We start from the raw sequence: 26,858 nt of genomic DNA, 5'->3' as shown, positions 1-26,858 counted from the left end.
TCCCCTTCCTCACTGTTGGAGGTCCCTAAATATATGTACAAGATTATTACTGGTGATTTTATGAACTATCTACTTTAGGTTGTAATTGTGGTCCATCAAATAATATTTCACAGCAAAAATTCTAGCTTTGGAGCAGAAAAGGGATGACAGTTTAGCATGTATCGCTAGATCTCCTCTTAGGAGTTGCAACAGGAAATTCATGTCAGATGCCTCTCAAAAAGATCATCAAAAAGATGTACTCAAGGAAAACACTGAGTGTTGTATCACACTGAATAGCACAAAGTATTCCAATATGCTAGAAACAATAAGGAATAAATGAAATTTTCAATTGACTCTCCAGCAAATCTATTTTCATTACAAATGGAGATTTTGCACGTATTGCATTATTTATGGTAATTGTGTGACATCTATTATGAATAACCATGTATTCCAATCATCTCTTTTAATTCTATTCCACTACAAGAGCAAGCTATGCAATACCTTGCCCAGACTCAGTTAACTGTGTGTGTGCTGCATATCACATTCTGATGGCTACGTTGAGGACTAAAAGTGCTAGATGTGCACTGACTGTAACAGGAACAGTTTTCTGTCATCACCTTCATTATTCAGAAACTACTTTAAAAAAATAAAATAAAATAAAGTTGAATTTAAGTCCAGCCATGTGACAAGGAAAAAAAAAATCTTTTATTCCTGTCTTTTATAAAGTTTCTGGTAATTGGTACCCAAATGTAAAGCACATGGATATCTGCTATTGATGCAGGGACGTAAGTTTCTGTAGTGACAAAATTGCAATGACAGCACACTAACATTTTGTGTTTGTTATCTATTGTCCATTTATGGCTGTTGAATTTGTTTGGGTTTACTGATGTGATAAAAAGTATAAAATTACAGGTTTGTTCAATAACCACTCCAATTACAAATTTGCTCTCTACTAGACTAGAAAATAACTGCTGGGCTAAAAGTATTCATTATCTATGAACAGAACTTCTCAGCTTCTTCAATACAAGGAATGCCAATTATGGGTTAAAGGAAATACTCAAAATTTACCTTTTCTGAATCCAATGTCAGTTTCCCTGCGATTTTTCATATAAAACTTTTCTACCTCTTAATTATACTTCCTTTTGTATAGCTTTGCTTCTCTTTTAAACTTGATGTCTTACAGCTCCTTAGAAGGAGGTTTTTCTCACTCAACATTTAGCCTGGTTTCTTGCTATACTAAAATAGGAGTGGGTAAACTTTTTTTTTTCCCCCAGATGATCTCTGCTACCCCAGTGACAGGAGTCTCACAGTACATCTACAGATATAAGTTGATGTGAAAATGTTAACGTGCTCTGCAAACTGTGAATGATGTTAAAGACAAGAAAATGTGAAGCTGGAACTAAACTAAAAGTGAAATAATTGTACATATGAATGTGAATTCAATTAAATACTTTCAACCCTCAAAAATACATGCCTTCATATAAAATTAGCTCTTAAAAATTATGTAAAAATTAAAAAAAAATAAAAAAATAAAAATCACAACATGGGGAAGACACTAGGTAGCAGCTATGAAATGTGACCTTCCATAGCAATCAGCAGCCAACTGATCTTAAATGTAGAAGTTTTACATTTTTTCATGATAAGAACAGGCTTTTCACACTGTTCTTTACTTTATTGGCATGGTGTAAGTATGCATATTAGGTACCACAGTGGTGAGGACTCATGGACTATGCTTCAGAAATTCTTCTGCACGTCCCTGGAGCTTATAAGGACAAACAATTCCACTTTTAGCGGACATACATTAATAACACACCTTCAAAACTATACAGTGAGTGCCACTGAAACACATAAAGCAGGTTCATGCATAACGTGGTGGTGGGTTTGTTTTTTGTTGCTGTTTTGTTTTTAATTCATTTATAAGTTTCAAACAACAACGATAATGAACAGGCGAATAAGAAATTAGATGGGAATGGTACTTTTTTAGTTGGATATCAGCATATGTTACCAATGTAGCCAAGAAATTTAATTGCACAGATCCAACCTATTATGACACACAGCTAATTTATTATTTTTTTTCTGAGATACATCACACTTCATATAGTGAGATTTGAAGGTCAGTTGAACACATCACTAATAAGAGACTGCCAATCCCTCTATGGCATTTGGTAAGATGGATTTTACATGAAGCACCAGGTTCTACCCTGGGAGCTACTGCCTTTCCCAGATGTGGCCTTAAAACAGCTTTGTTAATAAATCTTCCAAAGTAGGTTGTGCTACATCCTGAGAAATTCTTATCATTATTCTGCTGAATGCACATAAATGAGTAATTTAGTTAGTAACTTACTCCATTTGCAAATTAGCAAAAAAAAAAAAAAAAGTTTGATTTCATTACTTTCAGTTTTTCTTTCTTCCTGAAATGCTGGCACAAAGCATTTAGAATGGGATATTCATCAACACCATCATATTAATGCTGCCTTAACCATGCAAACAGAATAGATAAATCCTTATCATGAAGTATGTCTCCTTCAACAATGAGCACCTTTCAAGTGAGGCAAGATTTGAAGGGAGAGAAAGTGTTTATTAGACCAAATGATACAGTTGAAAAATAATCAAAAATACAAAGAGAAAGAGACAGACAGACTGACAGACAAGCTTTTGTGCATACAACCCTGAATCTATTATCTTCTGAAGCAACATTTCCTAATGCGAGTCAAACAGTATTGCTTTGTTTGTAGACTGCAAACAAAACAACTCCAGCCCTGAAATAATTAACTGGCCTCTCTATCACCACTAAATTCAAGTGGTTTGCATACACAGAGCTGAGCAGTCATTCTTTGGGCTGTCTGAGCTGAACATTTTTTTCCCAGAAGGTAGCTTGAGAATACAATGAAGCTGACCTACTGGTTTGCTGCTGCCAGGGGTGCACTCTCACTTCTTACCGTCTGTGCAAGGTAGTTCAACTTAGCTAAAAAAAATACTAAGGATAGGAATCGTTTTTCCTACTCTCATTTGTGCATGCAAACATTACAGCATTAGTAAGTCCTACGTAAGGGATCAAGGCTGCTCATGGAACAGCTTTATCTGGGATTTGACAGGGAAAAAAACAGTCATTTTGTACTGATGCTGAACAGCTTCAGCCTGGGATCTCAAAAACAAATTATCAAACACTGAAAATATAGAAAGTAAGTCTCAATCTCTTCTGCATCCCTGCTGAAGAAATATACTATTTCCCCCACATTTTCACACCAGATCCATCATATATCTATTCTCACTCTGAAAGTTTTTTCTACACCAGCAAAGCTACTGAATCCCTGTTTCTTGTGCTCTCTTCTTCCAGCATGCCTAGAAAATTTGAGAAATTCAAGTAAAAAGTTCAGTTCTCATTGTACCAAGCAACATTTTCTATCTTTATGTGATTCCATTGCTATCCCCAATGCCTTTTTTAGGTTACAAAGTCTTCACAGAAAACAGCTATTTTTAGCTCTTTACTTGAAAGGCAACTGACACACCATGGCACTGCTTCACAACTGCTCCTTAGCATTGCGCTAATGCAAACTAATAACAAAAGTAATGTATATGAAGCTCCAGCAACCAGCACTAAAGAATACTTTCCCACAGGGCTGGATATGTATAATGTGTAGTTGTAACAGTGCAGCGTATATTATTGCAATATGTAAATGCAATTATTTACATTCTGCAATAACTGAATTTTATTTTCTAAAGCCTCATTTTATGGCAAATATTAACACTTGTTTGGGCTTAAATACATAAAGTTCATAATTATGTAACATAAATATTGATGTGATATATGTTCAATGTACGAGCTAACTAAATCAAAATAAACAGCAGCTCAGTAACTTTAGGAAGGATTAAAACTTTATATTCATGCTAAGCACCGTCTTTTTCAACCAAACTTGTGAGAGAACCTGTCTTTCCAGAACCAATGTCCTATCTTCAATGGAAAAATCTATCAGGACTGTAACTAAATTAATTACTTTCAATATATATTAACACAACATGCGGATTAAAATGATTTGTTTAACTGCAAATATTTTGTCACAATAAAGACTATGTCAGTCTCAAGTAATGCAACAATTCTGATAATATTTGAGAGCTCACAGACAGATACAGCAAACCAGATGCTATTCTTGTATTGGATGACCTAGATTGCATCCCCTCCATGCAACAGATCCAGAACAATTACACTGCAGCTTAGGGTGTTATCTAATCTTTGAAGGAGCATCTGGTCCAACTAATGTTTTCTCTACTCATTAAGAAAGGAACAAGTCACGGTCACTCACAAAACAGCACAATGCAATGCCTCAGCAACAAAGAATGACCACTAACTTTATATAGTGGTGAAATTGACAGAAAAAAAAAATCCTACACTTTTGGGTTTTATATATACTCTATTCCCTATAATCAGAATACTTTGTGGTGGAAGACAGCGGACCTCTATGGAATAGAGTAATACCAAATAGTCCAGCACTTAATATATAACAGCTGAAAAGTGAGGTTTTTTTGTTTTTTTTTTTTAAGTGGAACACCCTTTTTATAATCAATCTTAGATGATTTTTTTTTATAAAGCATTTATTCTAATTTATTATATGCACATGTGTGTGCTTATTGAAGGTGCTGCGCTGTCTACCATGAATTACTATAAAATTGCTTAGTCCTGATAGCCCTCAGCTCATCATTCCAGGATGGAAAACATGTTTTTGTTTTTTTCTTTTAATAACCAATTCACTAAACTGTTGAAAAATGCTTTGTATAGTATAGTATTGCCATAGATCTGATGTTTGTCTCTGTCATTATTGCATTCAATCAATTTACAAATGTGGCTGTGTTCCTGTTGTGCTAGTTCTCCTTATGGCATCCTGAACAGAAATCCAAAGATCAATACCTTGTCTGCTGAAAAAAAAAAAAAAAAAAAAAAAAAAGTAGGACATAACAAATGAATAATTTTATTTACAAAAAAAAAGTTCTAGTTCCCAAATGGATTCTACTAATGTTCAAATTCATTTTTCATGTTTAACACCAGATGAAAGCAAGTATCCTGCACAATACAGTGAGAAAGTGATAAAAAACACAGTTCATATTTATTGAAGATGTGAGCAAAACCATGTAAAGCATGGCGTATGGCTAGGAAAACATCAATAAAATGGTAGGTCATTCACAAAGTATTTGTAGGCATATTAAAGAGCACAAAGTCCACGTCAAAGAGCAGATGGATTTTCTTAAAAACACACTACAGTTCTGCTGTGAAGTATGGAAGCAGCAAGACTGTGAATGAAATGAACTGAGAAGACAAGCAGAAACATAGCTCTTAGAGCTGATTCACTTCTTGTCTTGTGCATTCTGAGCGAAGGAAGGGCTGCATCCGGTGACTATCAACACCCCTGGCACTATTGCAGCTAGTGAATAGCTACCTTCTCTAATACACCTAGTTCAAGACAGCAACAGACTACTTTCACAATCTCTCTTCACAGAGCAGCAAGTTAACAGCACTTATAGGAAACAGGGACTCTACTTTTCATGGAAAATGGTATTGGTACCTGTGTAAGCTTGCTGGGAAATGTACAGTGTGTGGCTCACCTCCTCCCTGCTCCCAAACTACTAACTGCTAAGATTTTCACTGCATACAGTATTCCCATCTAGACTCTTGTCTCCATAAGAATACACAGGGATTACTGAAACAATATTGCAGCATTTCTGTACAAAATGGCGGGGGGGGGGGGGGGGGGGGAACACCCCCCAAAACAATGTGTCATTAATCAAGACCTCTTAAACCCCCTTTAGGGCGGGGGGGGGGTGGGGGGTGGGGGGGGGCGTCAATCACTAATTCTGCACACTGACCGTGCATAGCTCTGCATCTCAGTTTGGTTGTGCCAAAAGAAGTGAATGAGTTTGCTACTAGCGTCAACCAAATGAGCACATTTTTGCTTGGACAGCAGAGATTCCAGTTTAACGTCACATACCACCTGCTCCATACTAAGGTACCAGCTACTTCTTATTCCACAACCTGCAATAACCACTACATCTTCCCTCAAGGGGTTCCAGTTGCAAACAAGTTCATCACCCATTAGACAGAAGTCTAATGCTGAGTCAGATAAGGCGTTCTCTCCGGGAACAGGACCGCTCTTCCCTTACCAGGAATACTATGTTCTTGCTATTCCTACTCTTGGTTACTACAAGCACAGTTTGACTTTCAAGTGTCAAGCTGAATTCACAGGACCAACAGATAGAAATAAACAAAACAAAACTTTTAATGTGTTAACTGAGAAAACATGCTTTAGGATTGCTCAAATCACAAAACAGTGATTTCCACGAGACCATTTTTACTGAAATTTCTCAGAGCACAGCTGTATTTTAAAACTATTACAACAAATTCACAACTCCAATCCTATGTTCTGTTTCAAGACGAAATTTCAACCTTACAAGTTAATTAAAGCCACCACCTGGAGTGAGCTGGCTTTCAAACTGATTTCCTTCGTCTCTCTAATTCACATGCATTAATATTTTATTTTCTACAGGAAAAAAAAAAAAAAAAGAATGTCATAAGTGTGCCAAAGACAAGGCAGATAAAATTATTGCAATAAAACAAAGAAAATACACTTGTTACTGCCAGGTCTCGAGACAAATGCTGCATTATACAGACGTTTTAAAAGCTTACAACTGCAAATTGCTCTATTTTACATACTGTGTTCCAGCCTTTGCATTAAGATCTTTTCTAATTTTTTTCTTAGTGTAATGAGAGAGGGAAAGTGTTGGAGTTTTATTACTTGAACATTTATTCAACAGAGAAACAAAGACTATATTATATATTACAACACATGAGCTATTAAAACAATGTGACACTATAAAATATGCTGCAATACTCATTACAGGGATAACAAAGCTAAACCTGAGCAAATAAATGTATCTGCCAAACAGTCAGCAATAACTATGCAACTAGAGTTTATAATCTTTAATTATTTAAGAAGGAAAGAAGCTTGTAATAATTAAGTTTTATATGCTCCTTAAACTGTCACTTCTAGATGCTAACAAAACTTTAAAACAACTCTCTTTCATCTGAAATACCTCTTCATTGTTTAATAACAGATGCGGTTGTTCACTTAACTAACCAACAGAATTGTTAACTATTGTTTTAAAAACTTCCACATACAGAAAACATTTTGTTTACTCTCTGACGTGGACAATGCATAAACCTACATACTGGTCAAGAATTTACAGGCTCTTCAACTCACAATGACTAACGTGATAGTGTCTTTAGATATCTTTGAACATATTTTGACCTATTTTGCCTAAAAATATGATGACACTGTAAACCACGTTGATTTACATCAGATAACTTAGAAACTTTTACTGGAGAAGGATAATTAAATTCATTGAAACGTATTGGTGAGATAGTAATGTGTTTAGTTTCTATAAAGTCTGTGCATATTTGTCATACACTTATAACCAAATGATCTGACTTCTGGAATGAATAGAAACATTCAAAACAGGTACACCAAGTTCTACATTGAACAATTATAATATACAGAAGTAATGAGAGGAGAGGGACATTCAAAATTTCAGAGGAATAAAATACATTTATAGATATAAAATGATACTAAAAGCTACTAAATTTAAAATTATATATTAAGTTATGAGAAACAACGGAAAAGTACAGAAAAACAAGAAAGCTTTCAGTGAACTCCAGACTTTTTTTTTTTTTTTCCCAAACATGCATTCAGCCATTTCTTAACAGTTCCTACTAAAATTTTACCATAAACCTCTGTGGAAATGATCAGTCTTGAGTATTTCTGAAAAGTTCAACCTCCAGCCACTGAAATCAGCACAAAGTTACACAGCACCAGAGTTCTGACTATGAAATAATACACAACATTATAAAATAAACTAACTAAATAAATGCATTTAGCATCTTGCACAATCAAGTTCCTGTAAAGTTTCTAAAAACTAAGTTTTGCTTACAACGTGGATTCATTTTTCCTCAGGAAGCGTGTTTGCTATACAGATGGTTTATTTAATCCATTCCTACCTAAATTAATCAAAGCAATCTGTTCCCCCCCAAAAAAATAATAGTCTTCATAGAGAATTCTGCTGCCATTTGACAAATTGTGTACATTTAGCTACAAGAAGTTGAAAATCCTCCATAAAGAAGTTACCACATCTAAAAATAAGTGACGTTATTAAAAGGGAAGCAGGATGTGTTATTTAGCATAATATGAAATTTAAACAGTATCATCTCAGATACACTTCAAAATGCTTTTAGTAGCACCTGGTTGTTTATACATCTTCTGTGGTGAAAAGGTCAATAGAAATTCACCTGTAAGGTCACAGTTGCTAAGCAACCCTTTTCGGCAGTTCTGCAACACCAATCAAGTGTATTATGTTCCACCGCCTGGTTTCAGAATAAATCCGCGCAGATCCTACCTGGCCTTTGGAGCATGCGCCAACCTTCCTCAGCTTCTCCACAGAGCACGAGCACCCATGGCCAAGGCACTGCTCAAAAGGATACGGCCTGGGACCACCGGCTTGCGGTTCACAAGAGCAAAGGAGAGCTCAGTCTTCAGGAAGACCACGGAGGGCTTGATGATGTGCTGCCCAAATCTCAGCATGATGAATGTTAATCTCTGGGCTCTGAAAGAGACAACAGTTAAGATAATTATGAGACTGACTTTGTTTTTCTTAGCAACAGGAATACGACAGCCAGGTTGTCTGGGTTGCTTCTGAAAGAAAGTGCCTCCTGGGCTCACCAAGGTATCACCAACCTTTCCAAAAATATCACTCGTGGAGGGGTGACTTCTTTCCAAAGCATGATTTTTACATTGATTTCTAAAACCAATCATCTTGGTTGGGCTACAAAATTTGGGACAGAGAGTTAATTTCTTCCTCCCATTTTCATGCCTTGTGTATTATATACATTTTGAGTCATATGTGCTTAGAAATGCACAAATAATATTTCACATGCCCTTTGTCAATCAATGCACACAGAGGCTTCCAAAATAAAGAAACTACATTTTCTAAATCAACCTGTCCACTAAATACCTTAACTGAAGAAATACCAGTGAACTAAGAAAAAAAAATTAGTTGGTCATTTTCTGTCCATGCTTTCCAATTTGAGCAACTGACATGAAGATCAATAACTGTATGCAATGTTTTCTCTTAAACAGAGAACCAAAGATTCCGACTTTCATTCACTAAAATTTTCTCGTCTTTTGGAGAGAATGAAAATCTTGCTTAAATAACTAAGGCACAATCCTAACAGTATCTATTTTAGGTCTTTAAGCCCTAAATTATTTAACGTATTTAATTCAATCAGAAATATCCAAGATGCTGCAGAGTAAAATACGAAGTTATGAAAAATTTCATGTGACACAATACTTCAGACACATCAAAAGCATTACAATAGTATTACCTTGCTTGAACCAAGTGACTCATCAGAAAATTCAGTTTTATAAGTTACTTTGATGGAGGAAAAGACACTATTAGAGTCAAATGGGGTCTTTTGCTCCAGTTTTTTTCTTGCAAGCCTACAGTGTTTACTAAGACTCAATCGCCTGGATACATACATTTCAAGTCCTTGGCACAGATTCCATTTTCACGTGGTTCTTGATCTAAACGTTTTCTTGTAATTTAGTGTCCCACTCCTTCTATCTGCTTAAGCAAAAGGTACAGGTATATACACCAAACCCATCAAAGTGCACGCACTTTGAAAGTGTATTTGGGAAGTGAAACATACTTGTTCTTGGAAGGAAGACCCAGCTTTTTCAGCTGATTCCACAGAAGTACTCAACTAAATTATATACTTGTTATTTATACATATTAGAAATATTATATATACATTAATATCCTGTGGTGGTTTTACTCAGGTGGGCAGCCGAGTTCCACCATGGCTGCTCTCTCACTCCCCATTCCTCTTTGAGGAGGGGAAGAAAATATGACACAAAGAGCTCAAGGTTTGAGATAAGGACAGGGAGATCACTCAACAATTATCATGATGGGCAAAACAGACTCAGAGTAGGGAGCCAGTAAGATTTATTGCCTATTACTAACAATCTAGAGAAGTGAGAAACAAAGGAAAGAAACCAAAAGCGCTTCATCTCTGCCACTCCTTCTTGGTCACTCTCGTCCCCTGTGCCGTGGGGTCCCTCCCACGGGATGCCATCCTCCCTGAACTGATCCTGCTTGGGCTTCCAACAGGCAGCAGCTCTTCAAGAACTGCTCCAGATATGGGTCTGTACCACGGGGTCCATCCATCAGGAGCAAACTGCTCCAACCTGGGTCCCCCACGGGCAGCAGCTCCTGCCAGGTCACCTGCTCCTGCGTGGGCTCCTCTCCACAGGCTACACGTCTGGCCTGGGGCCTGCTCCAGCAGTGGCCCTCCACAGGCCGCAGCCTCTGTCGGTGCAGGTCCACCTGCTCCACTGTGGTCTCCTCCATGGGCTGCAGCGTGGAACCCTGCTCCACCGTGGTACTCCACGGACTGCAGGGGGACAGCCTGCTTCACCATGGTCCTCACCACAGGCTGCCAGAGACTTCTGCTCCGGCACCTGGAGCATCACTCCCCCTCCTTCTTCACTGACCTTGGCACCTGCAAGGCTGTTTCTCACTCTCCCAGCTGCTGTGAAGCAGTGTTTTTTTTTGTTGTTGTTTTGTTTGTTTGTTTTTGTTTTGTTTTGTTTTCTTTCCCTTTCTTAAATATGCTCTCACAGAGGTGCAAACAACATCGCTTATTGGCTCGGCTCTGGTCAGCAGTGGGGCCCTTATCTAACATGGGGCAGCTTCTAGATTCTTCTCACAGAAGCCACCTCTATGGCCCCCTGCTACCAAAACCTTGCCACTTAAACCCACTACATATCCATACAATAAAAATGTATTTCTCTCTCCCTCTCTAACTCTGAGGTTTAGGAATTGTATTTGTATTTAATAGTGGGCAACTAATTAGACCTTAAGGCCTCTATTTAACACCTCCACTCAAAAGACGTTAAATTCATGGGAAATCTTAAGTGTTCAATATCTAAAAATGGAAACAGCTAGTACCACAAGGGATTAGGTAGAATGTACCACTATGATGGAATGCAGCCCAAATTCCGAAACTGAAATTTGGGTTTACCTGAAGTCAAATGATGTACTGCCAGCAGCTGGTACTGCTCCAGCAGCCAACCTGTGCCAGGCAGGGAGGAGGCAGAGTTTCCTTCTTCCTACACTGGGCCTACAAAGACCGGTCACCACTGGAAACCAAGGCCATGATTATGCAGCTCTCCACATTGTCACAGGCAGTTTGTGCAGCCTGAAGTGATCATCTGGAGGTTATGTCTGCAATACACAGCAAAACTGTAAAGGAAAAAAGTCTCTTCAGGGCCTATCAGATACTGACCATAATTTCAATGCTGGAATGTTTTTTTTTATTAAAATTAACCAGAAGCTGTATTAGGAGAAATAAATATCCAAAGGTAATATTTTATATATATATATATAATATATATATATATATATATAATATATACTTCTTCATTTTTGGAGACATATTCAAAAAAGATTTTGTCAGCTGAGCTGACAACCTGCATAAATACACTCAACACATTTGCCAAAATAAACATACGCAGCACTATTTGGCATAGAGTTTGGGTCACCACTGCTCTTTTTCTAATCTTAATGAATATTTTCAATTCTTTCAAAGCAATAAAAATGCATTTTCTGAAAATTCTAGATGGATCCACACACAGTAACCGCAGCCAGCAGAATTTAGATCAACCATAACACATGTTCTTGATATACCTACTGCATGCATCCAGGAAGGGTGAGTGCAATAAAAACACTGGCCTCACACCTCCCTAAGCAAGAGTCTGAAAAGTCGGGTTACAGCACAACTGGTCTGACCCAGAACCTAGAGCTGAAATAATCATTAGAACATTTTGAAATTTCACGCATAAAATTAATGTATTAAATACTTTTATATTTGCTTACTCTATAATAATATACCTGATTAGTGTATTTCTTTCTCTTGATTCAGACTAAACAAATACCGCATGTGTTTCAAATGTGGAATGGTTTTATTGGTTGCACTATGTAATACTGCAGACCCCCCAGTGCTCTCCTCTCCAATTATTAAAGGGGATTATGAGATTTTTTTCTTAAACAATTACTCATTATCTATTAGATATTATTTAAGCTGTTTTCTTCCCTAGTGATCCTTTGTATTTTTTCCGTAAAGCCTGATCATGTATGCTTAGTACCAATACAAATGCTAAAAAAAACATTAGGGAAATGAGTAATGGTTGTAACTGAAAAACCCGTGGCTGTGTAGCAGCACGCTGCAGCAACGCTGGAATATTCTAGAGTGCAGTGAGGCAGGAAACTGCTACCAGCAGAGCAGGTTCTCAGTCATCTGAATTCTACCTGCTTATTGCTTGAATGACCTGTAAACAAGCAGAAATTGATACAGTACAGGTGTATGCATGCAGGTCATGAGATGCAAATAGTGTGTGCACAAGGCTTCCCAGCTTATTGGAATCACCTCACTAAGTCTGTTCCCCTGGGGATTTCCATTTTTCACATAATGAGAAGGTCATTGCCAGCTAAAACCATAATCTAAATATAATTTGTGAAAGATGTTTCTTCTTTAATGACAGTAGTCTTTCTAATCCCAGTAATAAGGAGGACAATTAGGTAGTAATGTTAGAAAATGAAAGAAATCCATTTCTAATAAAAGAAAATTTTGGCTCAGTTTAACATAGTTTCTATTCTGACTATTCAGATGGAAAGTGTATTTACTCTTCTTCATATTGCGCTTATATATTACATTGCCTTTTTCATCTCCCTCATTTTCCTAATTAAATTTCCTTCAAGCTGTGTTCCTGTAGTTGTAAGTGGGAATATAGTGTTAAAGGCTAATATAGCAAGTGGACTAATTTTACAGCCACGACAGATCTCAAATCTGTATATCCTCTACTAGAGGGGAAGAAACAAACAAACGAACAAAACCAAAACAAAACAAACCCTTACATTGGCACTCTACTCTACACCCTGAAAAAAAAGAGTGCTAAAATTAAGAAAAATGTTGAGATGCACTGACATATTTTCAAATATTACTAGTTTGGTAAAATTTCAAGAACGGTCATATTATATTTGCCCAGCCTCTACAAATGCTACTCATACATTTAATGTAATTTTTGGAAGATATCTAAACGTAGGTGTCAATTCTTCCAATGTATTTGGTTTGGGGGGCTGGGGGTTTAGTTTTGTGCTTTATTTTTTTTAGATCATAGAACGGTTTGAGTTAGAAGGGACCTTTAAAGATCACCTAGTTCAAACACCCTGCTGTGATACCTTCCACTTGATCAGTTTTCTTGAGGTCCAATCCAACCTAGCCTCGAAATAGCAGAGGGTGTAGAAATGTTGGTGTCAAATATACAAAATAGATGTATACTTGTCACGTGGCATCGCCATAGTCAAAAACCAACAGCCTGGAATACCTTTGGAAATGACTTTCTTTGTAGTGCCCATAAGGAGTGATGGCACTAATTCTTTAGGCTATCTTCCTTCCTCTACAGACCTCCCACCTGGATGCTTACTTGAGGCAGTGCTGGTACTCCATAATGCCCTTTTATTTTATCGTACAGTTAACTGTCCTTAGCTAGGAGGTGTTGAGGTCACCATCTGCTGGGAACCAAGCTCAAGGCTTGTGGTGAACACTTGCATAAGCAGTGTTCTAGAGAAGCTACAAATTTGCTTGTAAGGACAGAACATAAGATAATGCAAAATGGCTGCTCACTTAAAATGTGTATATTGAAAAATGCCAATTATAATACCATTATCTCTCTGTTCTAATGTATATGAATATTTCAGAAACAAGGTGAGGAGTATTTTTTAATTTAAAGTTTTCCATTTTACTATATTAATGTGACGTGTTCATGAATTTTGACAATCCTTATTCTGTTACTCAATTTCAATGTTAAAACACAGCAAAATGGCAAAACTAGTTGTTGATTAAAAAAAAAAGTTTCACATAAGTCATTTTGGTTTTGTGTGTTGTTTTTTTTTTTCTTAATCTACAAGATAAGACAACTTATGTAACACAATGTGGTTAAATGATGCATATCATCTACAGTTAATGATGCTTGTGGCTAACTTCAGATTTTCCTATGGCATTTCCTAAGCTGCCCTTTATCCCCCACAATTATATCCTTAATGTATATTTGGAATTTTTCCCTCTAAAAGGTGTGATTGTGTGGAGAGAGATATTTCTACTTAGACGTCTGAATTCTTCATCACATTCACCGAATGTCATACAATGAAGAACTGCCCTGCATGCTATCTCCTCTCTTGTCGTGCTTTACCGTTTTTTAAATTATTCCCTCCCATTGCTGCTACTTTGTGAAGATGAAATCCACACAGTTCAGACTATTACTTATTTAACCCAAGCACATAGCAATGAATTTTCTTGTTCCTAGTAGTGAGAAGTTGCCACTTTGATCAAAGAGTACTTAAAAACAGTAATTTTAAAAAAATGTTATTTTAAAATTAGTCATTTTTTCTACTATCCCTTTGTCCCTACAGTGGGTATGTCTCAGCATCCTCCACTCCTACCCTTGTACAAGATTTAACTATATATTTTGAATTCTTCCAACTCCAGAAAAAGGCCTCTAATTAAAATAAAACAACGAAAAAAGACTATGTCTCTGCCAGACAAAATATAGTATCCCGTTGCTATTTCTGTTCTGAAAAAAAGCCAAGAATTATTATAAAACTAGGAAAGGTGCTCAAGCATCTGACAGCCAAAGCTTAGTTTCTCTCAATGGGGTTAGTATTTAATGCTCTACATAGCATTGAAGGGAGAAGCTTGTGTAGATTGTTTTCCATTTTCACCACCCACAGAAGCTACTGAACAGAAAGCCCATTAAATGTGATGCATGCAACCAGTCCTGGCAGTGTTGACAGGGAGTGATTTCTTACATCATACACAGATTATGGTGGACTTGAATCCACTACAAGTGGCTTCACCTGCTTAATCTAGCAGCAAAGAAAACATCAAAATTATTACTATTTAAACATCGTATTGTTTTCTTAGCATAGTCAAACAAGCTAAATTATCTGATCCCTTTCACCCGCGCTGCAGCAGTACTGTTTCCCAGCCCCCCCGGGGCTGTGTTTTTCCATTCTGCTCTCACACTGTTGTCCTCACAGTCTTGCACCTGCAAGCTCCAGTACTGCTGCTACAGCAGATTTGCCTGGGGAGTGACCATGACAAGAATGGCACCTTTCTCTTATTCTTCTCCAACTGCTTATCTGTAGCTCTTGGTTTACACCAGGAGACCCAAGAACATGTCTACACAAGGTTTGCTGACCAAGCACCACCCTGCCCTGAGCACAGCACAATCCAGGTAACAGTAATAGCGTCATGAACAGGAACCTGATGGAGGCGTGATGAATGGATCCTGATGAAAACTACCTATTTTCTAATTATACTGATCTGACTGGGATAGGGTTAACTTTCTTCATAGTAGCTTGCATGGCACTGTGTTTTAAATTTGTGAATGAAACAATACTGGTGACAGATGTTTTAGCTATAGCTGAACAAGGCTTTCTCTTTTTCTCCCATTCTGCCTACTCCTAGTGAGTAGCCTGGGGGTGGGCAAGAAACTGGGAGTGGACACATTCAGGACAGATAACCTTAACTGGCCAAGGAGACATTCCTTACCACGTAACATCATGCTCAGCAGAAAAAGTAGATGGAACAATCTTTCAAATTTGTTCCTCTTCAGGCATTAAACTGCTTGTCTATGGCCCACACCTCCCTCTCAGTTATCTGGTCTGTCATTCCTATGACATTTACAGTCTTCATTAAGTAAATAAATAAATAAATAAGAAATTCAAACTTCCAGACACACACATCTTTGTTGACTGAGAAGGATACAGACACCTAAAAGGAAGCAAACAGCTCTGTAGCAACATTGTACAGCAATCACAACATTGACAGGGTAATCAACAAACACAGAATCAAGCTAGACAGCAAGAGCAATATACCACCTATAATATGCATAGAGGGCATAAATATTTTTAAATTATGTAGAATTATTTGTCAAATTCATTTCTACAACAAGCATTTTGGAATACAAAATAGGACTTGTTTGTTCCTTATAATTCAGGTAACGAGTGCAAAGTTATACACAATAAATGAAAAGATTTGTGGAGCCAAAAGAACTGTTTAATCCATTAAACAAAGAAAAATGAGGTCTGAGAAGAGTCATGAAAAAGCTAAGCACGCTTTACATACTTCAACTGTCTATTTGTATATTGTGTTCATTAGAAGATGACTCATACAGCATCTAACCATCCTGAGAAAATAATTCTGGCAGTGGAAGCTCAATGTCTGTCTGTGTGATCACATAACAGCTTGATTTTTTTCTTACATTAGGACTTGTTTCTAAATATCACATTAAAACACCCTTGCTATTTTGACACCCTAGAAATACATGAAACTTTGCTTTTTCCAAACAAACATTTATTATGACTAACATGAAATAAAATTCCTGTCTTGCATTATACCAGAGTGGGTTTACGTCCATTTTATGCCAAAACACACAGCCATGAACTCAACACACAGCGATGTTCCAAGCGATAATCTTTTAAACAGAATCCCATTGCAAGACTGTTGATCTAGATCTTCACAAACTTCTTCACCAGACATTTCTACTTTTATCAGAGAAAAATATTAATACCAATCGTGCCATTTTCTAAAGCAGAAAGTTGAAAGGCAGAAAAGGAAAAATTCAAGGAAAGTCTACACACTATGCAACAAATGGCAGAAATTATACTGTGAAAATCCCTTCTTCCAGGGTGGCTACCTAGGGCTACCTTACATGCTAGAGGAGCAATAGAAGATTGTGACATTTCTTGAGACATGTAAGTGTAAGGAACTCTCTACCCTAGGGAAGGTAGAGATGGGGGAAGAAGGTTGCTATTGAGACTAGCACACTGCACACTGAAAAATACAAGTTTAAGCTCATCTCTTTTGAGGCTGCAAACTAAGAGCTAACGTGATGCAACAGCTAGGAATATTCTTTTGCTATACCCTTCAGTGGAAAAAGGTGGCTTTAAAAATGCAGAGAGAAGAAAAGCTGTCATGTTTTAGCATTCTTATTTATTACTTATATAGCACTACATAAAGGCACTTTATAGGCTTTAGAAACACATACCAAGACTAAGTCTTCCCCTGAAGTGTCTTACTGTTTCCTTTGAGTGAATGTGATTTAGACATCTATAGTATTGGATAGAAGAGATGCGGTAAATAGAGTTGCAGAAGACAAGCTGCTTGGAGCTAAGTGAAAAGAGTCCATGGGGAGGAGAGAGAAATGCCTCTTACCAAAATTCTATGATGGTATTAAACGAAGAACAATCAGAAAGAGGGAATCAGATAAAATTTGTGCCATGGCAAAAGGCACACAATTCAGGGCCAGTACAAGAAATAGCACGAATACAAAAATCATGATAAAAGTGTGCAATGAGCAATAGATGTTGCATTGTAAGTTTCCAGTCACACTCAAGACTTTTTTTTTTTTTTTTTTTAAACCTAAAACATCCTGCTACATGATCTCATGTGGCTCCAGGGATGGGCAAATTTAAGATAGGTCAACATGTTCACTGAGAGCATTAAAAAAATGTTACAGAGGTTTTCCCAGCAGCGTGATTTTTTTTAAAGCTTTCCAATATGTGGTATTAGAGCTTTAACTATACTGTATTTTTGAACATTCATCAGAATCAGCAAGAGACAGGAATGATGCACTGTCACATTGCACATTATGACACTAAGAAACCAGTAGCGTCACTTCCAAAAAAATAAATAAAAAAATGTTGGATTCAGTACATACCTTAAAGATTGATCTACTGTATTATATTCTTTTGTCCTGATTGTATTTTGTACTTTAAACTTTTTGATACTTACCACCAGAGAAACTGACAGATTCCAAAAGTTTCGCTCTCTTCAGGTGAAACTACTTTAACTAAAGGACTGCAGAGTCAAAGTAAATCCAGTCTTACTAAAAAGAAAATTATCAACAGAAAGAATGAAACAGCTGGGACTTCTGGAAATCCAAAAAAAAAAAAAAAAGAAAAAGTCCACACACATAATGGCTCCAGACCACACTTTTTCCCCAGGTAAAGAAAAAATAATACATGAATAATAAAATAATAAAAAAATGATTCAAATTAAATCACATTTAATTTCATTCTGAATGCAACATGTTAATATTAGAGCATGTTTTTCCCTCTGTAATACTATGGATTTGCTATATTTGGAGCAATTCTTTCAATATTCAAGTTTCTCCACAAGCATTTGATCTTACTGAGTTAATAAATGTTTACACAAATATTTAAAGGAAAAGGCAGGCACTGTACTTTACCTAACAATTCCTACAGCATATAGGTTAAAAGAGTCATTTAATGAAAATGTATTTACATTTTCCGTTTTACATTTATATATAGCTAATACTAGGTAGTGGGCTCTTTGCATTTATGTAAGGTTCATTTATGTTTAATGCTATATGTTGGAACCATTAAGACATCCCATTAGCCTTCATTTTACCACCTTATACATGTATGTGCACTCCAAAATAAAGCCATTTAAACCAGGTTTTTTTCATGGGTCCTGGAATTAAGGAAGTCTTGTTTCAAATGATGTATATTCCCATGTTTCCCATACCTCTTTTTGTTCCCCCCACAAGAATAAGTTCTCCCCCATGATCCTTATAGCATCGCAGTCAGGTGAGTGACAGCAGTGCTGTAGTTAATTCAGACTTCTGCAGGTGACGAGCAGCCAGCCCAGAAGCACACACTGGCTGCTGCCAAACTGTATATATAACAGCTGGGAAGAAAAATACACTCCCATCTTGGTGAGCAGGATCAAGGCTGCTGCACGAAAAAAAAAAAAAAAAAAGACCATTATAACTATACAGTCTAATTATATAACTACCACCATGGTGGGCATACATACCTAATTATATACTACACAATTAAAGATGAACTACTGTCCAATTCTGACATTTATTTCTTTAAGAGGTTTATACAATAGTCACAGGCAAAATGTAAATGGGCATGACTTCCTTACAACTTCTGCTTCAATTAAACCAGTCGGACTGCAAACTGCATGAAAACAACAATAGAAAGAGAATAAATAGCTGTAAACAGAAATGGCTTGCATATCTTTCAGAAAATACAGACTGCACTTTCTGGTGAATAAGTAAAGAAAGGCGGTCATGAGTAAAGAAACCAGTCTGAGAAAAAGGCTGTACACTGCTCTAGGTTTTACTTTCCCTCTCTGCACATTCCCTCTGATTTTCAACAACTCGTGTTCCCTATATACATAGTAACTATAGGTAATATACACGTAAGTAACCAACTGTAGGTTATAGTATGGTGTCCTGATACAGCAACTGTGAAACTAAGGCTCTTAAATTGGAATAACTGAGAATGGAGAAATAGGATAGGATAGATGCACAACACCTTCATGCAACAGTAAGCTTTATCTAGAGTAAAATGATGAACACTACACTACCTGCTGAAATAGCAATCACTGCTGCGTGCATCTCCCAAGACACTTTCTATTTCAATATTTCCACCTGAAATTACTTTATTATGAGCCTTTTTCCACAGTAGATGTGAGATCTTAGTAAGTTAACCACTAAAAGGTATCATTCAGTTTTCTAGCTTCAGCAGGTGACTCTGAGATGTCAGGAAGTATAACCAGGATGTAGCAACTCCAGTATTTACTATTTGTTTAATTTTCACAAGAAAGAGAAGTCAAAGACAGTCTTGTCCATAATTTTTAAGTCAAATTTCAAAAGTATGCACGTAGGAAGGTATTTCCTCCTTACATTGTGCAGCATAAATACTGCAGGTAAGTCAAGATCAGAGAGGAATGTATTGCAGTAAATAGCCTAGACCTGCATTTTCAAAATGCTGGCCTGCACTTTTGGTAAGGTTGAAGAATTCTTAAAATGTTCTTTTAAACATAGGAAAAGTTTTAAGTATGCATGATTTCTACAAGTGTATGATGGTAATGGTCTTATGACATAAGTATGTCATCGCATTTACTAATTATAATTGTAACTGTATATGCACACCATTCTCCAACTTGCTTTTTACTTTATTTTTGCCAAATATCCTGAAAAGCATGCAATTTAATCTGTCTGTGACTACCGCAAGGTTCCTGAATTTGTTTCCTTTTAGGCAGTTTCAATGATTATCCCTGGACCTAGTCTCACCGTATAGAATTGCATGAGTCACATAATCAAGCTATAAACCAAGCAAATAATTCTGTATGTTTCTGCTGCATTTCTGGCTTCCTTTCCAACTCCACATCACTTCAGGCATCAACAAAAATGTTTTAGTGTTACTCTTTTTAACTTTTCAAGATTAAAAAAAAAAAACACATTTATGGTCACATGGTGAATTGGAGTAACTGAGACAGTATTATGTTCTCATTTGTCAGTAAACTTGATAACATTTTAAACAAGAATTGGGTGCCAGATGACTGCTCTGCAACTAATTCTGGAACAAATTTCTGTATAATTTACTGAAAGTGCTTTGGAGTTCCTTGCCAGCAAGGCTTTCTAATAAGATATTCATGAGTAATTAGAAATCTATAGACATGATTAAATCTTAATCTACAATCTTCAGGATGAATGTTTAGGCTGAAGCTCAGCAAACTGGCAGAGAACTAAGCTGGAGGTCCCTCTGTAGGTTCAAGAATTTGGCTGGCATTTGTCAAAGCTGAAACTCTGATTTTTTTGTGAATTCCTCAGACTGCGCTGGTTTCCACCGGACAGATAACTTGTAAATCAGATTGCTAGCTCATTTCCACAACCATCCACTACAGCCTTGACTACTTGAGTACCAGGATCAAATATTTTACAGAAAGTGGGAATAAATCAGTTATTTCAAATTAAAAATTTGGACTACCATTGCAGCTGTTAAATAATGGATTTAATTTGCCTTCTCTTTATTATTTAGAAGAATATTTCCATGATCCGTATGTACTACACAAGCTACCCAGTTGGTAATTCTACTTAGTCAAGCAAAGTCCTCACTAACTTTCATTTTTCCCCAGAAGCAAGATGTTGTTCTGTAATAATGTCACAGCAATACCATAAAGCTCTGGGAATAACTGGTTCAGAGCAGCCCGGAAATGGTTACAGCTGTTAGCACAAGGGACCCTGACTGAAGCTACTGAAAATTTAATTTTCTCATGTTATAAGAAATTTATTTGCTTATGCAAGTGCATTTCATAGCCAGGACAAAGCCTCCCAACTTTCTACACCTAGAGTAGCCTTCCAGTTCCACAAAATCTATGCACTTGGCACAACAGCGGGAATGTAGTCTAATAACAAGCTACATGTAGGTTAACACTAAAAAAACATTTAGAGAAACTGCTTCTGTAAATAGCTAGGCAATTGCAACACACATGGCCACTGCTCTGATAAGCAGAGCCACACTGAAAAAGAAACATTTCACTTCTCTAATAATTGTCAGCTAAAGATTTCAGAGAGCTTTGGGAAAATATATAAATATACCCATCTTTAATGGAGAGACTCCCAGTCACTGTATTTATCACAGAATCACTTCGGTTGGAAAAGCCCCTTCAGACCATCAAATCCAACCATTAATCTAGCACTGCCAAGTCTACCATTAAACCATGTCCCTAAGTACCACATCCACACATATTTTAAATAACTCCAGGGATGGTGACTCAGCTACTTCCCTGGATAGCCTGTTCCAATGCTTCACAATCCCTTCAATGAATAATTTTTTCCTGATATCCAACCTAAACCTCCCCTCGCACAACTTGAGGTCATTTCCTCGTCCTATCGCTTGTTGCATGGGAGAAGAGACTGACCCCCATGCTGCTACAGCCTCTTTTGGGGTAGTTGTAGAGAGCAATAAGGTAGCCCCTGCCCACCTTACATACTTACTATATAAAATGTGGACACAACACATATAAACAGTCAACTAAAGTTTTCCTAAAGAAAGGAAAATTATTTTGCTAGATTCACACATGAATCTTTTGGGATGTAGAATGTCTTCACAGAGGAAATAAATCTGAATATACTAAGAAAGTAAATGAAAGTAAATTTGGGAAGATGCTGCTAATATATATAATAGAAAAAATAGCCAGCAAATTTTAAGCAACATGGTTTCTCAATTAATATTCATTCCCCAAATTAACTGGATCACAAATGTCAATATTCCCAATTAATCTTTCTCCGTTGCAAAAGTCAAGCAATCAAAAATTGACAAATATGAGAATTCAGATGGATTGTGTACCCCCAATTTATGTACAAACATTAAGAAACAGTCTAATAATAAAATCATACAGTAGAGCTTTCAACAGGAACCACTGTCTCTTCGGCTCTGCAAGTGACTCACTGAAACTCTACCTCTTTCAGAGAAAGCGCAGAGGTCCTCTGTGATGCTACACAAGGTAGGCAACATGAACTTCTTGTTAGCGATGAGTAATGCCATGTAAATTTCCAGTTTATACACTGGGGATGCGGGGGTACATTTCTAGACATGAGGAAAGCACACCTGAAGCTGAAGTAATAAGTGCAGTTTTCTGAACACAATAAGCACTACACGATCTGAAGTGCACTATAAACCCAAACTTAAGTCTTAAAATGTGCATCCAAATTTGGTGATTTTTTTCTGACCTTAATCTCTGTCAGTTCCCCATCTGTAAAACAGAGATAATACCACTTCCCTCACTGGGGCTTTGTGGAGATAAATTTAATTTAAAACCTGTGAAGCACTTGGATACTGTAGTGATGAGCAGCATAGAAAAGCCTATGAGGAAATTAATAATTCTGACTTCTGAGCCGGGTCTGAGTGACGTGCTGTAAATAATGCTTGAGGCCACACATCAAACAGTAATGATAAAACAACATCTTAAATAGCCGCTCATTAATTGAGTACTGTCCATGTCGTGTACTGAGTAAGGAATAAGTCTCCTGGAAAAGTACTATAAGTTTTGCAGTTAAGGACTTTATCATAATGCATATGCATAACAGAAGCTGAATTTAGGTTGCAATGCCAACTTTAATGCTAACACCCTCTTCTCTCAACTACTTGCTTTTGCATTCTTAATCATATTCTTTCTGTGCAGTTTGTATGTGTAACATTTATATACAAAGAAAGAATTATGATCTCATTGTGAATCTCTCTGATTTACATGCAGAAGTGGTAATGAACAAAGCTTGGTTAAAAACATTTCCATTAGAAAAATAAAATACTGAGCTTGCCTAGGCTTGGTAAATTCAGCAAGGCTTCTACTGAGCTTTCTGTTGAATTGCTTGAAATTGCCCAAGTACTACTTCTGTTAACACTTATTATGTATTAGCATAAGAGACTGAGGAGAGGAAAACATGTTGGGGGACTGTCCTTTCAATTTTTGCCAAAGGCATTCCATTTTTAATCTCAACAATAACAGTAACTGACATGTTCCCTTTGCTAGTTCCCATGAACATAGACAGAAATTAAGCCAGAAGCATACATGGGAGTCGAGGAGAAACAGTATTGCTTCAGTATGCTCTCCAGTGCCTTCTTTCTCCCTCCAGAAAGCCCCTTGCACCTTGCAGGAGAAGGGTGATAAAGCCTTTTAAGATGTATATGCAAGTTGGATGGTTGGACCAGATGATCTTGAAGGTATTTTCCAGCCTTAATGATTCTATGATTCTAAGTCCCTTTCCAGTGGCAACCCTCTTTCAGTGCCTCCCTCTCCAGACTGCACATGCATGCTCTCATGGCATCAAAAAGAATTGCAACAGCGCCCTGACATCACTTGTGTGGAACTTAAAGAAAGAGTTCCACACAAACAGTCGTGTCATCTGACTCATAACAGTAGACTCTAGAAAGCTGGAGAGTTTCCAGTCTTAATTTCTTTTAGATGACATGCAAGTTGCACATCAAAAGCAAGAAGAGTTACACCCAGCAATAGAAGACCAGAACCAGATTCTACATCAGCTCAAGGAATACTCGAGCTCTAAGACACAATAATGTGCTTCAAATTGTGATGAAATTTGTGGAAATTTAATAATTTGAAAGTCATCACATATTTAATGATCATTTGACAAGAAAAATAAAATGTGCAAAAAATAGATTTCTCAGAGACTATTTGTCCAAATATTTAAGAAAATAATTAAGAAAATAGCATTCTCATTTACTAATCTCATGTGTAAAACTATCAGTGGTCTTGAATATCTGCTGGACCAAGGAAGCTATTATATTCCAGCTAGAATATGTCTTCAAAGAATACTTGGAAGACATTCTTTGTTCAAATCAACTATGTTTTACTACACTTTGTCAACAGATCTTACATATATAAAACAATGTTTATAGTAATATCAAACCATAAGATGTACCTAGAATATTCCGTCTTCTCAAAGGCCAACAGAAAGCTAAGTTTTTTTAAAATATTTAATTATGAGTAAAATCAAATTTACATAGTGATATGCCACATTTTCAGCTAGTGATGAAGACAAACATCTCTGCATATTATCAGTACTTGAAAGAGTAGTCATTTCTATTTCACTTTGCTTACAGAATGTCTCAAGAGATTTTCACACTATTGTGCGTCATTTCAGATGCTTCTGTTAGTTTGTTTTTTTTTTTTTATTTAACTGGTTCATTGTTGATATAAGTTGGGACATTACAGTTTCAGCAGTAAAATATTTGGTACTTGACCAAAGTTTGAGATATGCTCTAAAATAATTGTATTTGCCTTTAGCAAACATTTTATTTGAGTTTTGAACAAAACTGCTGATGGTAGCTGATGAAAATTACTCCAGCTTGAAATGCACTGACAGATGTGCTATCTAGCAAGGGATTTCCCTGGAAATTTTCTAATTTTCTTTCACTAATCTAGAAAAGGTTCATTTAAAATCTGTTAGAATATACTGAAGTACGGGGTCACACAATATCGAGTCATGGGAAGAGAGATAAAATGTAGCTAAGAAAACTAAGCTCCAGCAGCTTGAAATTCATCCAGAAACCAGAAGTCTTAATGATTTTACATTTTCTAGCAAACAAACTGTAAAACCTACAATTTAATCACAGAATTAATAAAATGCACATGCATTCCTCACTTTATGAGCTTCTGGGAAGCAAAAGAAAGGAAAAAAATCCACAGAAAGCTTTCTCATTTTCCCCCTCTGTTGAAGATGTACTTAATTGCTAAGAAACAAATTAAAGCAAACGGCAACAAAAACACAAGCACACAAACACTGCATAAAAAAAGCACTATAAAGATATTAACATCTCCAATCTGTTATATTAAATCAAACAACATATTTCAAGGTTATAACTTGCAGGAACTTTAAAAGTTCCCATGCCGATGTAGTTGCTTGTCAGGAATTCTGGTTTCTGTAAAGTCAAAATGGTATCAGATAAAGATATATATATATATATATTTTTTTGAATTATGAAAACTAATTTGATGTCATGGGAAAGAAAAAAGAAAAGACAAGAAAAAAGACAAGAAAGAAAAGCCACCAAAAATCCCTTTCACCTTCAATGTTCAGTCAGCTACTAATTTTTACTTTCCCAACATCAATATAACCAACTAGCCTGTGCATTTCTTTCTGCCTCCCCAGCATTAGAAGATCAGCAAGTCAAAAGTGCAGAGGGAAGTAATAATTATTTTTATGAGACCAACTGCTATAAAAATTTTAAATGCAGGCTGGAGAGGATCCTTGCAAGTGCCCTGTCCAGCCTCAGGACAAAAGTGACACTTGAACATGCCAGCCATGACTTTGGACAGCTGAATCTCCAGGGATGACAATTCCACAACCAGTCCTGGCAATCTGTTCTTCAGCAGGAAAAAAGGTAGATTATGAGTGAGAAAAAAAAATCATTAGGTTTCTACCAATAACATCACGAGCCTTATGGAGCCACAGGCTCTTACATGAGGTAAGTGTTACTCCCTCAACTTGTTAGATGGCATCTTGCCACAGAATGGCTTCCTAAGAATCATCAGAAACATGGAAGGCTGCATTTTTACCATCCTCCTCCCATCTCTTTGCATTGCTTCAATGCATGATCAGCACAAGCAAAAGCACATTCCAACTCAGAATATTCCAACAAGTGTGCTGAAGAAAGTTCCTTTCATAAAGCTGTACTAAACTTCTCCCAGCTTCCCTGTTATAATAATATTAGAAACCTTTCTTTGAAGTAGAAACAGGTAAACTAGCTCATATTTTACTATTTGAGTAAACTAGATGCTTGTACACATGGACACATATCAACATATGCTGATTTCCAGACACATCATTCTGTTTCCTATTTCAGTTATATCTTCAAAATTTTAAGCTTTGCAAATTAATGAAGTTTAATAAGTGATCACTTCCAAGGAAAGATTTTCTTTGATAAGGTAAGTTTTAACAAACAATTCTTATTCTTGTGCTATCTGAAGCAATTCTACTAACTATCAAGCATGAGTTAATCCAGGTTATTTAGTGTTAATCTTGATAATTGATTTTTATTTTTAATATATGCTCATTAACTTTGCATTGCAAAAGTTGAGTGAAGCTTCTACCTTCTAGCAACCCAACATGCTCTCTATACAATCCCTTTCGATCGTTCAACAGCCCTCAAATGAATGATACAACATATGAATTCGGTTTCCAGTATCTTACTGGAATAGCATCAAAGCACAGAAACCCACATCCACAAAACTGAATATTTCCAGAATACAATAGAAACAGTGATTGAAACACTTGGAGATTTTGCTTTGCTGTTCTTGTTTGAACATAAAATCCTCTTTTAATACATCTCAGTAAATGGAAAGAGAAACAAATACTACATAGCAACATGCAGCAAAAGATCCT

The 26,858-nt window shown here is 36.6% G+C and overlaps 1 protein-coding gene across 9 annotated transcripts in view; it reads right to left on the bottom strand.

Moving 5' to 3' along the window:
* FHIT (fragile histidine triad diadenosine triphosphatase) overlaps nt 1-26,858 on the bottom strand; it is a 560,843-nt gene that overhangs the window by 389,977 nt on the left and 144,008 nt on the right. For 8 of the 9 annotated variants that reach the window (XM_067003237.1, XM_048073721.2, XM_067003234.1 and 5 more), the window contains one exon: nt 8,501-8,622. In XM_067003237.1, the coding sequence (XP_066859338.1) occupies nt 8,501-8,600 (100 nt within the window). In that variant the 5' untranslated portion in view covers nt 8,601-8,622. Of the gene's footprint in view, nt 1-8,500; nt 8,623-11,098; nt 11,293-26,858 lie in introns of those variants that run through there. The other variant, XM_067003239.1, reaches the window with a different exon arrangement.

Source organism: Anser cygnoides, chromosome 10 (genome assembly GCF_040182565.1).
Source record: "Anser cygnoides isolate HZ-2024a breed goose chromosome 10, Taihu_goose_T2T_genome, whole genome shotgun sequence".
NCBI classification, from domain to species: domain Eukaryota; kingdom Metazoa; phylum Chordata; class Aves; order Anseriformes; family Anatidae; genus Anser; species Anser cygnoides.
The sequence above is the reverse complement of the archived record's forward strand: the minus strand, read 5'-3'. Positions and strand labels throughout refer to the sequence as shown.